The sequence below is a fragment of the Leiobunum rupestre genome, chromosome 11, assembly GCF_980474605.1.
Source record: "Leiobunum rupestre chromosome 11, qqLeiRupe1.1.hap1, whole genome shotgun sequence".
Taxonomy (NCBI): Eukaryota; Metazoa; Arthropoda; class Arachnida; order Opiliones; family Sclerosomatidae; genus Leiobunum; species Leiobunum rupestre.
The window spans coordinates 31,920,391-31,934,324 of record NC_143394.1 but is presented as its reverse complement, the minus strand read 5'-3'; the positions used below and the strand labels follow the sequence as shown (position 1 = coordinate 31,934,324).

The following is a 13,934-nucleotide window of genomic DNA, read 5'->3' as shown; positions in this document are numbered from 1 at the left end:
TTTGATCTTTCGAAACCATTTTAAAACGTTTCCAAAGTGTCTAGTGTGAACGTGGCTTTATTTGAAGTAACAAATTTAAATTTAAACATTGATTGATAATTATCATTGGCAAGCTCTAAACTAGCAAAAGACAATAGTTGAATTTTTAGAGTTAAGTAGATTTTATGTTACAAGGAAATTCATTGGTAACTTTACTTAACGAGTCGCAATCTAGATGAAATGTGGGAAAAATTAACCGATAGCGTTTTCCATTTGACGCCGTTGTTGACGGAAATTAATCTCAGTTGAGTCAGTCCGATCTATGGAAAAAGGAACATTGAAACGTCCAAGGAGTAACGGCGCTAGCTTTACTGAGGTTGTGCCTATGATCTAGAGTCTACTACAAATTAAAAAGTCATAAGATCGTTATTTCTTATATTAACTTATCAAAATATAAGCAAACGATGCCAAAATTATATTAAAATGCAAGTATCATTATTTATAAAATCAAATTTACCAAAAACGATAAGGAAAAAATAATATCGTCTGCTTAAGCCTTTACTTATCTAGGTTTCAATGGCGAACCAAAGGGGGCGTAGCGATAGTTTTCAGTCGCGAGTACCTTATAACTGATTATTTTCATAATATTCGCATTGGACAATAATTATTTGCTGCCACATCTCTTTGGTTGTTGGTGTCAAAGGCCTGGCACCACCCACCACCAACACCATTTATGTTAAAAAAAAAGCTGCTACTGTCTTCTGCTACTTCTCATAACATATGTTTAATACGTGGCTAAAGAGTGAAGAAATTTTTTTGAATAACTAAAATGCAGGTGAGCAATTTAAACAATGCGATAAATGTTTAAAATGAATGGTTTTTTAATGATAACAACAATTTGGTTAAGCATGTATTAAGACAGACTGGTTTCAATTTTAGGGTCACACTCCAGCAAGGGAAAATTTCATTCCCATTGATATTCACAGCAACAAGCTTCTAGGTATCTATACGCAACGTTCTGAAATAACTTAAAGTTTGAAAGGCTTAAAACGATTAATACTGGAATATTTAGACTGGCTTGTCAGCCGCAGACATTGCAATCGTGATTGGCAAGATACCGTGATAACAATAAGAAAGAAAATAAATAATGCCATTGAAGACATGCCTGAAGTTCAAGAAATCAAGGAATTGTTGGCTGGAAGCTGTGCGTAATCTTTCAAAACTACCTAAATATGTATATTGTCATATGTGGAATACAGTTATTATCTTATTAGGAATTAATTCAGTTCCTCCTCCACCCAAAATTACATTAACGTATTTTTCATTCCTACAGATATCAACTATTTTCATTGTCAAAGAATTGTTGAAATATTGAGGGAGACAGAGAAGAACTCTAAAAACATATTTGGTCAGTACTCATCGCAGCGTATGAAAGATTGGCAAGAAATAGTTCGGCTCTATGAAACCAATAATATATATTTAGGTATTGCTAATTCACAATAAAATTGTTTACACTTTTTAAAAATTACTTGATATGTACCTTTTCTTTATTTTTTTCAAAGCCGAAGTGGCCCAGATGTTAAGTAGGAATATCAGCTATGAAGTGCCGTCACTCAGAAAGCAAATTGCCAAATGCCAACAAACTCAGGAGGTTAATTCCATTTGTAACTCAATTTTTATGAAATATGAATATTTTTTAATAATATATTAATATTCCAGGAATGTGCAAGAAAAGAAATAGAGTATGGAAAGATGGCCCAAGAGATGAAAGATAAGTATTTGGCAGCCTGCAAGGACATTGGAATTGAAGTAATTTCTAGCATAAACCACTTCTACGCCAAAGGAAACCTAAATAATAAATATCTAATTATTATTAAATAATTAAAAGGGTAAAAATCTCCGAAAAGAACTCCTGGAACTCTTGAAGGATCTTCCTGAGGCGTTTAACAAAGTTACGGACAGCTCAAAGGCCTTAAAAGAAGCTCGTGAATTTTACGTTGCCTTTTTAATATTTACCCTCGGAAAGTACGTAAGAATATAATAAAGTCTTATCAGAAGAACAAACAATTATCTCTCATATTTAATTCCCATTAGTGAAGAAATAGCCAAGTGCAGTTTGCCATTGTTGAAACACATAATAGATAAGGGGAATACCACAGTTTATGAATACAAGTATAAAGAAGTCCCTGAAGTAGTTGAAGAAATTAAACCAGAATGCCCTATCGATGTTGAAAGCAAAAATGGAGGTTCAGAAGAGGTATTGTCTGAGAAAATGCTTTATATTAAATATCGTTGTTGAATTTTTCAATTCCTCCAGATTGATTTTGGGGATGATACAGGTGGAATTGACTTTGGTGATGAAACCTCGAGTAGCATAACCAATGGCGACTTTGTTCATGTAGAAAAGGTAATCATGGAACAAATGCAAATGCTGGATTGTAGAACTAAAACCCACGACGATTACAGATTGATTTTGGGGATGAAGATCAGATAATTGAACTAGGCTCGCCCGCAATTTCCGAGTCGAACTTTGATTTCCCTTCAGAAACTGCGGAAATTCCACCAGGTATTTTTATCATATTGCATTTTATTTATTGCTGGCATAATTTAAGAAATATTAACTATTGGATTCTAGAAAGTAAAGTCGCTAAAGGCGTAAACGCTCTTTGCGTGTTGGATTATCAAGAAACTAGGAATGGATTTTTAAACGACCTTAGAGAGGTATGTAAATTAGAATTGTTTTTTTGTAGATACAAAGTAACAATTGGCTTACAGATACAAATTTTCTAGCTAAAGTTTTGGATTACTTTTAAACTATACATCATATATCACTAAAGTAAAATCACGAGCTTCTATATTCCACTCAGGGAGTTGGTTGCAATGCTACTGTGTTGAGGGCCTAAAGTACCCATGTTTATAGGGATACACAGGGTGCTACATTTCCCTTTAGGCCAGTAATAAGTGGGTAAATTGTAACTTTGAAGGAATGGAGGAATTTTGAACCAAAACAATTAGACGTCAATATGATTTACGGTCATTATATCAAGCTAACTTGTTAAATTACTTTCTATTGAAAATGGATTTTCATTGACAATTATTTAGCTTCATTTTTTAAAGGAGTATGGGTTGCCACACGTCAGGGAAATCAGGGTATTTAAAAATGGGCCTAAAAGTCAGGGAATTTTAAGAATTTGTAAAAAGTCTAGGAATTCTATTTTATCTTGACACTTTTTGAAGGTAATTTTACTTTTGATCTATGACAAATTCTATGATTATCATTTAGTTCCTTGAAAGTTTGGCTAATTTTGTAACATTGCAATAAACTTTTTACTGAAATATAAGTTGATTTAAATTATACTTATAAACAAAGTTAAATAAAAAATTTTCCCTTAAAAAGTCAGGGAAAATCTCTTAAAACAATCATGGAATTTGAATCTGAAAGTTAGGTAGCAACTATGTTCTAAATCAAAAGTTTCTACGCTATGATTGTTTTTAACGATAATAGTGGCAGCTAGGAGCAACAAACACAGAACCCCACACAAGGAGAATGCAACCCATACAAAGTCGTGGATTTTCTTGCGTACAGTTTTCATTGGTTAGACTCTTTAGCGCTGCTGCCGTCGGAAGGGGAAAATGCAGAAATTGTCTTCCCCCTTTCCGTAAAACGTTCAGCATAAATGATCACCCAATGAAATTTGTACACAACACTGCGTTAGCGTGTTTAAATTCTAGCTGTGTTCTCCTTGTGTTTGTTGCTCCTAGGTGGCAGTAACTTTGGGATCAGAAAATAACTTTAATCCTGCAAAAGTTTCGTTACACTTTAACAATGCAAGCTATGGGGCACAAATAGAACTTGATAAATATTTTATAACAAAATGTTGTCTTAACCAACTCAGCTAGTATTGAAATGAAGTTCAATCATGCTAATTCCAGGCAAAATTCAAACCAGCCCATGTTTCCCCACAACTTGTCTCTCAATTGAAATAACCAATTTAAGCGAAAAAATAATTCCTTTTAATTACATTTCCAATCCACAAAAAGATTTGCCCAACTATAAAGAAAATAATCACTTAAGAACAATATTAGCAATAAAATATATTTGTAGAGTTGTAATAATTTGTCCTGTAAACAGTTGGAGGGCTTTATAGAACAAAGATTGTTAGAAATGCAAATGGAAAGTGACGTTTTATCAGCCAATCAATTTCAATCGGCACCTCAGATCGTTCAACTACAAACATCCGACTCTTTAGACCGAATGCAAAGACTAGTGCATGATGTTTTATCTCAAATGGTTACCCTGAAAATGCAACATTTATATTTGATCCAAGAATCACCAAAGTAATGCCATTAATCCTAATATTATCTCCAACTTTATCATGAATAAAATGCACTTCTTTGTTTTCTTAACAGGTACGTAGACCGACTAGTAGATAATTTGCAACAGAAACTCAACTCATCTGAAAAAATGTTGCTGTCACAAGAAGCTGTACGAGTAAAGCAATCGGAAGCCCAGGAGGAACAAAAGTCGTTACTTCCCAAAGTTAATCTTATCGTGGAGAAGACCAAAATTCTTCAAAAAGAGGTATGTTTTTTTTATGTATTCCTGTGTTGTTTGCCCTCTTTCTTTTGTTGAAGTTGATGAAACATGGTAACATGGGCCAATAAAAGATTTATTTTAATGACCCATGAACTTGAGGCCCTGGTACCTGGAAAAGTCTGGGAATTTAAGTATGGGTCTAAAAATCAGGGATATGTCAGGAAATTTAATTTCAGTTGCAAATAGGAAACCTTTACTAAAATTAATTATAAAAAATACAAAATTTTGGAAAAATATAAGTCAGGGAAAACCTGGAAAAGTCAGGAAATTTAAATTGCAAAAACTGTGGCAACCCTGCATGAATAAAGATGCCCAAAACACATAGCGAAATGTGATTAATTTCTTTATCAAATATTTTTATTCTAGATTGAGAGTGATATTTCAAAGAAATACAAAGATAGACCTGTAAATATTTTGGGTGGTATAAATGCCATGTGAAATTTGTTGATTTTTATAATTTTCGGTTTGCCGGTGTTCAATGGGTGCAATGTATATAAGGCTGTATTCACAATTTGTACAAAAATAAATAAGAAAATGTTTTGTAACTAAGTTTTATTTGTTATTACAAAGTTTTCAACAATCTAATTTCAATGGCTTTTTTACAAGGCATTGGTGATAACATTAGTTTATAATTATCTTTTCACATAAGTATGTTAATTCCCTATCTATGCATGTTCAATTTTTACTGAGAGGCAGCCATTTCTAGAATGACCACCCATTTTTGGTGGACTTCAGACTAAGTCCTTAATCAGACTCTTTGCCTCATCGTCATAATGAGCGCGTGCGGGGCACCGTGCCTAGGCGTAGCACTTATTACTTTTTATTTTTCTCACTAGAGGCGCGCTTATCTTTTTAGATATGACGTCAATATCTACGTCACTCCACGCATAACTATCTTATCATTTCCACTGACACACTTAAGGGATGTAATTATAGACTTATGATGATAACCTTAAAGCAAAATTGTGCTTGGCTGCGTATGTGTATTATCTACAAGGAATGACAATCTTTGGTTTTGCGTAAATTGTGTAAAAGTGTTAGGGCTGGCCTATATTCAAATCCAGTCATTTCTACAATTTGCATACTGATAAACTAAAAGTATACAGTATGACTAGGAGATTAGGGGCTTTGGCGTCATTTACTTATGGGAGAGATCATAACTGGCTTTTGTTATAGCATTTTGGATGGCCTACTAAATTTCTCTGGTCAAACCATAGTGCCACACAGGAGTTTGAAATATCTCGGTGAAAATCGAGTAGCTCATGAAATCATGATAGCAGATCCTGCTTGTCACATTCTGTAATATTTACAGCCCTATTGCTGGGGCTCGCGCTTGAAACAAGTAATATTAAAACGACTACAATTTTACTAAAGCATGGAGGAAGAAACTACTTTCTTGAAACAAATACTTTAGCAGGCTCGACGCGAGTTCCAAACTTCCAATCAACGAGCATGAATTTCCCGCGGAAGCATACTCCTCATCACGGCTTAAAAGTTACCGCTGCTTTACTCCGCCAGCCAATGTAAAATGTAAAAATTTAATTGCATATGGAGTGTTTCAACGCGAATAACATTTGCGTCATTTTTCTTTGGGCTGCTCCGAAACTGCTCTCAACTCCCACTCGCATAAAGCAAATTTTGCAGTTGACGTTATCATTCGTGCTAAAGGATATACCAATAAAAACCGCGATGTTTTTACTAGCGGTATTTCTGGAAAATTTTGTGTATAAATTTGAAAGAAAGGAATAGAAAAGTTTTATATATTTTATGTAACTCAATGGGACCCACATCGACATTTCGAAGCACCCTGGGAGCAATCAGAGTAGTCCAAAGAAAAACGCCATAAGTTATATGAGTATATAGATATTTATATTTAAGACATATATTATTTGGGACCGAAAACTACCGCTACGCCCCCTTTGGTTCGCCATTGAAACCAAAAAGAGTCTAGGTGGCGTAACGGCGTTAGCTTCTTCGATGTTGCGCCTATGATCTATAGCGTCTGCAATAGTCAAATTAAAAAATCATAAGAACGTTTTTTTTAAATAAACTTATCAAAATGTAAGCAAACAATGTAAAAATTATATTAAAAAGCCAGTATCATATGTAACATAATTACTCAAAAGTATGCCACTGCACCTTTATTCCATTCAAAAAACTTACTAACGGTTTGTCACACTATTGGCTACTAACATATGTATTTAAGCCAATGGAAAACCTCTAATTGTGAAGGCATTTTTGGTGTCGGAATTTTAGTCAGACCAATGTAGCTTTATCGGAATTTATAAACTCGCTCGGTTTGTGCGGATGAAGTTAAATAATGAGTATTTTAGAAAATAAAAGGTTGTGGGAAAATGTAAATTTATTTTAGAACGTGAGTCTCCGAGAACTTCTTTAATTTACAAATTAATTACATTAACAGAACTTGACACTATATTTTAGTTCATTTTAGCTCCAAAGCCTTGGTTGTTCAAACCGGTTTGTTTACTAAAAAATGGCCGTCTGTTTATCAGACGTAGAGCTAATTGTGCGATGGCATAATCGGCATTTGAGATTGATGACGTCAAATATTACGTAGGGTACGGATAGCGCAATATCTATGAAACAAACCGTTAGTGAAGAAATAGAGCTAGTAGCATACTTATGAGTAATTATGTTACATATGGTAAAACTAATAGCGTCTGCTTTAGCCGCTACCTATCTAGGTTTCAATAGCGAACCAAAGGGGGCGTAGCGATAGTTTTCGGTTGCGAATACTTAAAAATGTATAAGCCAATCCACGCTTGGTTGGTAAAAATATACTAGATATTTAACTTAATGTAAATTCCTGTCAGAGCAGACGAAATTTTATAATTGCACTGCCGTCATCTCTAGATTAGTTGGTCAACCACTATTTAGCAAATAATAGTTTCTGCAAATCCGCGAGCTTTAATTGCTGATTAATAGTTCAGTAATGACTTTAGAGATTTTGACACGTTTGCGGCTCGCCCTGACAGGGTGGGATTGGTTTATTAACGAACGCAAAAACGTCCAGGAATGTGGACCAAAAGATCATTTTAAACTGACGAGCCGCTTTACGCAGTAGTGGAATCACCTGAAGAAGTTCACCATTTCTATGATATTAAGAGTTAACCTAGAAAGCATATGCATGGTTGCCATATCTCGAGTCTTAGTCTGTTGATAACATTTAACCTCGGAATATTGGTAAATAAGTTCGCTTTAAACATCCAAGTTTATTTTTCGGGCAAGGAAATTTTCGTATGCATCTCGCGAACGCACGATCGCATTCGCAGAGCTGTAGAGCGCACTCTGCCGGTAATCCTGCCAAACTGCCCAGTTCTGCAATTGAGTATTACAAGAATTAGGGTATGGTAATCGGTTAGGAAATAGTTACCATATACGTACCACATTGAGGGTAGCCCGCGCCGAGACACGACCATTCGTAAGGAATAAAATACATCAAAAACTGTGGGCACGAAATATGACTGTAGCACCAGTCGTGCTCCAAACAGCACCTGCAAAATTCAAATTATAAACGATAAAACATTGATATTTAGCAAAGCCGTTATTCTGAGTTATATGATTTTTTCTTTGGTCTACTCTGAGAGTGCTCTCAACTCCCACTCGTATCAAAAAAGTTTTCCTCGTAAAGAGACGCTTCAATAAAACGTCTTCAAGTAAATTTCCAATAAGTAATATTTCCGAGAGCCAGGACCTGCAAGCTACTGTTTATATAGCGCTTGTTGATATAATTTAAACTTTTCACTTGTACGGTATGCAACAAGTGTTTCCTTTTAAACAGGAAGCCTTTTTTTTAAATATTCAGGCTTAGCAAAAACAGGCCGTTCTTTTTCCAGGTGAAAAGATTCCATTATTTCAACAAGCACTATATAAACAGAGACTTTAATGTTCTCGGAAATTTCAGTCTGGGTTATTCAACTTTTAGGAGGTTAGATTACGACGTTATACCAGTAGTAAAAACGCGTGTCCCACTCTCCCCTTCCTGGTTGTAGGAGGGCGATTTTAAATGGATTAATCAACAGCGCCCTCTATTGCAGATAAATAAAATAAATAACAATGGTGGAGTTGATTAATTTGGTAAATATTTAAATAAAATTAATTTTTCCACTTGGAAAGTAAAAATATTCGGTAATTATTTATTTAAAGATTTGGTTATCTGTAATCAATGTAATTAACCTAGATGGCGCTCCTGTACCATAACGATAAATAAAGGGAATTTTGGGTAAGAAAGTCTAACTTATAGGCTCCACCTGAAAGCATCCGTAACCTAACCACCCAAAATTAAATAACCCTAACCCAGTTAGCGAGCATTAATTCGTTCTTAATTTTTAATTGGCTGTGGATTACGTTTCTGAAGTTCGTGATAATTTGCTAAGTTTTCACAGTATTTTGATTAGATTATTTTAATAATTTTGACCAATGGAAATCTAAAATTCCAATTAAAAGCATGGCTACGTTATATAATCTTCCCATAAAGATTAAACAAGATATGTCAGTAATCATCAAAAAAGCTGCATTTTCTATAAATCCATCAATTATAAAATTTTAAAACTCAAAAATAATTTTTAAAAAAATCAAAATTTGTTCCCAATTTCAGCCCTAAGAAAATCGCCACATTTATAGTTTAACAATTTTTAATGTTTAGGGTTAGTTTCTCTTTTCGGTGTAATAGTAGCAAGCCAGGTTAGCCAGCCTTCCCGCACGGTACTGACGATTCCCAAATAGGACGAAACCGGTCTACCGTTGGAAATTCTGGCTATTTTATTTTATTTAATTTAATTTAATTTAATTATTCACTCGAAGATCTATTTGGTCCGAGTTTCGCGTCTTTTTGTTTGCTCGATGACCTATCGGTACGAGCTATTTGTAAGTTTTTAAATTTCTTTAAATTTGTTTAGGGTTTAGCTAATTTTATCATCCTTTATAGTTAACAAGGCCTTTCCATAAATGCTTTAGCCTTTTTTAATCACAAAAAGTAAACATAGATGGCGTTCGCTTACGTGAAACAGTGTCACGAAACCTCAAAGCAGTTGAACTTTCGCTACAAAGTATGCGAAGGTGGGGTTTCAAATCTCCGCAGTCCCATATTCTTAGTTACCCGAATGCATTCTTGGTTTTAGTGGATTCGGAATATAGGGTGAAAAACTTGTTCGCGTTTCAGAGCCGGTCAACATCTCCGAGGCGCCGAACTGGCGAATTGCTATCGGGAAGGTCACCCAAATATTTCAAAAGAAAATGAACTTGTCTTCACCCGAGCTAGCTATAAACGTGGGTTAAGGGATTCGATTCTTCAAACTGTTTAATTCCTTCAAGTACGCCCTACTTTAGACGCATTTTTCAACGAATTATTCAGAGTTTTGCTTTATTTAGAACGCCATCCTTGGTAATGAAATTATTGAGAGGAAAATTCCAGTCTCAATGATAAATAATCGCGGTTACCAAGAGCTCTCTGTTGACAGGGAGGAGATACTTCATACTCTTTCCCAGTGCGGACCCGGACCCCGGTAAAACAATAATTCCGGGCTCCAAGAGACATTCTTACGTTTTCTAGGAGAAACCCTGGAAACGGGAATCTCGTTAGTTCAAATCCGGGTCCCTCGGGCTGCAAGGATCCCCTCTCATCGGGCCTGCTGTCTCCCAGTACAGCTAAATAGATTTGATTTCGGGTTAACTGGAGCTTTCTATTTAAAGAGTCGCCGACATCAGGCCAGGGCCCCAGAAAACAATAGTTTTGAGCCACAAAATAGTCCCTCTCCCTCACCGCGAGCTTCTGGGCCCCAGAAAACAATCATTTTGGGCCCCAAATGAGCCGGGGCCCCATAAAACAATAATTTTGGTCCCCCAAATGAACCGCCGACAACGAGCCGGGGTCCCAGAAAATAATAATTTTGTACCCCAAATGTACAGCGACAGCGAGCTGGGGCCCCAGAAAACAATCATTTTGGGCCCCAAATGAGCCGGGGTCCCAGAAAATAATAATTTTGTACCCCAAATGTACAGCCGACAACGAGCCGGGGCCCCATAAAACAATAATTTTGGTCCCCCAAATGAACCGCCGACAACGAGCCGGGACCCCAGAAAACAATAATTTTGGGCTTCAAAGCTATGGTCTTACCTGTCAATTTCATCCATCGGATAACCGGCACCCATGTAACCGCAGTAGCAGCCATAACCTTTGTACAAGAGTGGGTTGCAGCCCGTGACGCATCTGAGCATGCCGGCGAGCTGGACCACACTTCGGCGTCGGCGTCTTCGGCCTTTGAACCCACGAATAGACTTCGTCCGGTTTAACCCGTGCTGATGGTCAATTTCTATCGTTCCAGAACTGTTTTGGCGTAATCCTAGTGGCGTTGGAAGAAGCCCAACTTCCACGGTCGAGTTTCCAATCATAGATGTGTACCGACTTGAGATCTGAGCGTGGCAAACTAGGAAATGGATTTAAAATAGTTAAGATGAGCTCCTTTTTAACTAATGAATTGCTGCGTAAGTTTTCCATTCCATTGACACCCTTAAAACTTTACATTTATATATAAAATATTCCGAATACAAACTATCCTAGCCTCGGTAAATCGTGGATTAATTAACTCGCTTCGCTAAAGCAGGGTTATAGCCCTAGCTAAAGGATATACCTTTAAAATGATAGATTTGTGTTCCGAACACCACCTAGAGGAAATAGGTTGTTTCTGGGTTCAATAAAACCGTCACCATGGTTACAAGCGGAGGTATAGCTAGAAATCCACTTCCGTTACCATGGGGACGGAAGAACAATAATTATCGCGAGCTCAGTGTCGAAATTTCCCGATTTAGATATCATCCTATTTAGCGAAGCCAGTTAATAAGCGTTGTGACAAGTACCAACCTAATAGTTAATTTTAAAGCCGATAGATGGCGGTGCGGTTATAGAAAAACTCTCTTATTAATAGAATAAAATTATTTGGAGAAAAGAGTTAGGGAAAGACACAAATTAACTGTCTTGGTTTTGGATATTTTTCTGATGAGTTATAGCCAATGATTGTACGTTAATTAATTATAAAATATGACATTTCAAGGAATTGTTAATCTTTGGGTTTTGTATTAAAAAACATTTGCTTGCAATTATAATCTCATTATTTAAAGGGAGTAGAAATTAAATAGAAAAATCGCCTGCTAAAACGCCCTAGCTTCTGTTAAACCTGGTGGAAAGAATTGAAATTCGTTCATCCAACATAAAAATTTAATTTTAGGTAACGTGATATAACTCTTATCTGCGAAACGAAATTGTATAGTGGCACTCACGACGAACGAATATCATTTTCAAATGCACCATCGACAAACTACCCCAAAGGATCTCTTACCGAAGAGTCATTCCACGTGACTTGGCGAAAATTTTACTATTTTTTTTAATTTATATTTCAAATTTGTTTTGAAGGAAGTTGAAAAATAAATTTAATTATCTATAAGAAATTTAAATAACAGGTTATGCCAAAGATATTAAATTTAACACATGACAAAAATTGGAAAATGAACGCCATCGTAACCCAACAAATATCAAATTATTTGGTTTAGTAATTACAATAGATATATTTAAGCTTAGTCTTCCATTTTCATTTATTACACTCAAACATAATCTCGAAAACTGACGAGGTGAAAAGAATATCTCTTAAGGCCTGCAACAAACGATTGCTCCTAAATGCCTGAACCATTTAAAGACTCAAAACGCGTTTTCCCGAGATACAACGGCACTCGCGATTTAGTGTTATTAAAGATTTTTAATTACACTTAAGCATAATCTAGAAAACAAACAAGGTATAAATTGAGACCCACCCGAAACTGATTGCCCCTAGATGCACTAATCATTTAAAGACTCTGATGTGACACGACTTCGCAAATTTTGTCTGGAAAATACTACAATGAAATTTAAGTGAATATTGTAATGTCATTTAGGATGTCTGTTAGTAAATTTTTTCGTTTGTATCTATTGGAAAATTAGCCGAAACTTGGATGATTTTCCTAAGAACTAATAAAATATATTCAAGAACATTGTCTCATTTATAATGTTTGTTGATAAATTTGCTCGTTCGTAACTGTCCCAGTATAAACCATTTCAGTAAGTACCATAACTCAATTTACACCGTTATTATCTAGATTGCAGCCCCCCGATAAGGAAAATACACTACTCTATCAAAATAAGCCTAAAATTGCAATGTAGTATTGTCCAGACACAATTGTCGTCGTCGTGTATCCTACTACTTACAATAATATTATGGCGGAAGTAAAGAACTTCCTAAGACTCAAAACAAGTATTACAGTGATACAACGAAACACGTGATTTGGTGTATTAAAGATTTTTAATTACACACAAACATAATCTAGAAAAAGAACAAGGTATCTTTTAAGAACCGCCCCAAACGATTGTCTCTAGCTGCCTGAACCATTTAAAGACTCAAAACGCGTATTCCACAGATGCAACAGGACTCGTGATTTAGAGTTATTAAATAGTTTCAATTACACTCAAACGTAATCTAGAAAACAATCAATGTAACTCTTGAAACAGTCCCAAACGATTGCCTCTAGCTGCTCGAACCATTTAAAGACTCAAAACGCGTATTCCGCAGATGCAACGGAACTCGTGATTTCGTGTTATTAAAGATATTCAAAAGAAAGTTGGTACTTACGATTCGATGATATTAGCGCTACGCATACTGTCAGAATTGCAATAGCCGCGGCATTTTTCCCGGTTATGCCAATCCGCATTCCGCGATTGCCACCGCATCACTTTCGCAAAATAACCGACAATCCTTGGCGCGCGTTCCACCAAATATTACACTCTTAAAACAATAAAAGTTATCGCACGACCTTCCCTTCCAAAAATATTCCTCTTTATTACGAGAGGAAATCTCGAAAATTTTTATCACATAAATTTATTTGATGGTTGAAACGGTTACTTTTCGAAATTAACCAAAGGTTTCTCGAAATATCCACGTTTTGCGAAGGTTTTCCGTATTTTGGTCGAACATTTTTAAACGAGTAAATTCTTCCTGCGATCAGATTTCGTTTCAGTTGCACTCGGCGCGTGGATCGCGTCCCGTCCGAACGTACAATGAGCTTTCTAATCAAAGATTGACCGATTTTTCCTCATTTTTAGCCTGGTCGTTTTTTTGGCTTATCCGAAAGTCACGCGTACTAGAGAGGCGGTTGTGGTTCTGGATCTAACCCCATTAAAAAAAGGAGGAGGCATGTTTGGGCCCGACGCAGATCCTTGTTTAATTGTCCGTTCTTCAGTATTATCTCTCCCCCCCCCCCCCGCGCGCGCGAGTCTCCCTTTTCTGCGCGTTCTGTTATTTTCTAATAATTTTTA

The 13,934-nt window shown here is 36.0% G+C and overlaps 2 protein-coding genes across 2 annotated transcripts; one reads left to right on the top strand and one right to left on the bottom strand.

The window, feature by feature from the left end:
• Window positions 1-697: 697 nt before the first annotated feature.
• LOC149922278 (CDK5 regulatory subunit-associated protein 3) lies at window positions 698-5,111 on the top strand. The gene is made up of 14 exons (XM_090162795.1): window positions 698-814; window positions 919-979; window positions 1,052-1,183; window positions 1,313-1,462; window positions 1,542-1,630; window positions 1,699-1,788; window positions 1,868-2,004; window positions 2,074-2,236; window positions 2,297-2,386; window positions 2,446-2,545; window positions 2,615-2,700; window positions 4,112-4,317; window positions 4,390-4,561; window positions 4,943-5,111. The coding sequence occupies exons 1-14, from the start codon at window positions 809-811 to the stop codon at window positions 5,012-5,014; spliced, it is 1,554 nt and encodes a 517-aa protein (XP_090018921.1). The 5' UTR covers window positions 698-808; the 3' UTR covers window positions 5,015-5,111.
• A 2,652-nt stretch (window positions 5,112-7,763) lies between these two features.
• LOC149922277 (basic phospholipase A2 acanthin-1-like) lies at window positions 7,764-10,987 on the bottom strand. The gene is made up of 3 exons (XM_090162274.1): window positions 10,713-10,987; window positions 7,982-8,091; window positions 7,764-7,915 (listed from the first exon to the last, which is right to left on the bottom strand). Exons 1-3 carry the CDS (start codon window positions 10,985-10,987, stop codon window positions 7,764-7,766), a joined length of 537 nt encoding a protein of 178 aa, XP_090018400.1.
• Between the last annotated feature and the right edge of the window lie 2,947 nt (window positions 10,988-13,934).